This window comes from Myotis brandtii, unplaced genomic scaffold, assembly GCF_000412655.1.
Source record: "Myotis brandtii unplaced genomic scaffold, ASM41265v1 scaffold132, whole genome shotgun sequence".
Classification (NCBI taxonomy): domain Eukaryota; kingdom Metazoa; phylum Chordata; class Mammalia; order Chiroptera; family Vespertilionidae; genus Myotis; species Myotis brandtii.
This window is the reverse complement of record NW_005354673.1, coordinates 4,854,564-4,855,054: the sequence shown is the minus strand read 5'-3', so window position 1 is coordinate 4,855,054 and position 491 is coordinate 4,854,564. Positions and strand designations below refer to the sequence as shown.

The 491-nt window shown below is 70.1% G+C and overlaps 1 protein-coding gene across 1 annotated transcript in view; it reads right to left on the bottom strand.

Moving 5' to 3' along the window:
- The window catches only part of IRF2BPL (interferon regulatory factor 2 binding protein-like), a 2,943-nt gene extending 2,458 nt beyond the window's left edge, over positions 1–485 (bottom strand). Inside the window, exon 1 of the mRNA XM_014534733.1 lies at positions 6–485. Within this exon, the coding sequence (XP_014390219.1) occupies positions 6–189 (184 nt within the window). The 5' untranslated portion in view covers positions 190–485. The remainder of the gene's footprint in view (positions 1–5) is intronic.
- Positions 486–491: the final 6 nt, after the last annotated feature.

Sequence of the window (491 nt, the reverse complement as noted above, 5' to 3'; positions counted from 1 at the left end):
GCAGCCATGCGCCCGCTTCAGCTGGCGCGCGGTCTCGATCACGAACTCGATGCGATCGGCGCCCTCGTAGTTTACGCAACCGCGGCATACGGGTTCCGAGAAGTCCCAGATCATGGCCCAGGGCATACGAGGCAGGTCGCACAGGTAGCAAGATTGTCTCCGGGACGAGGACACCTGCGCCGCCGACATGATGCCAGCCCTGGGGAAGGTGGGCCCCCGCCCGGGCTGTCTCCGCGGCGCCTTCTCCTCGGGGAGGACTGGCCGGCTGGGGAGTGAGTCCGGCTGCGGGGGAGCGAGGGGGGGCGAGAAAGTTCTGCCCCTGGGGCTGGAGGGAGCGCGAGTCTCCACCGCCGGCGCAACACTTCTCCTCGGGGGCTCCGCCACCTGGGCAGCGGACGAATTCAGCCCGCTACTCGCCCCCACCTCCTCCTGCGGCTGTCTGGTCCGGAGGGGAGCTCGGGCGCCTTCTTCCTGGTGCCGCGGACCCGAGC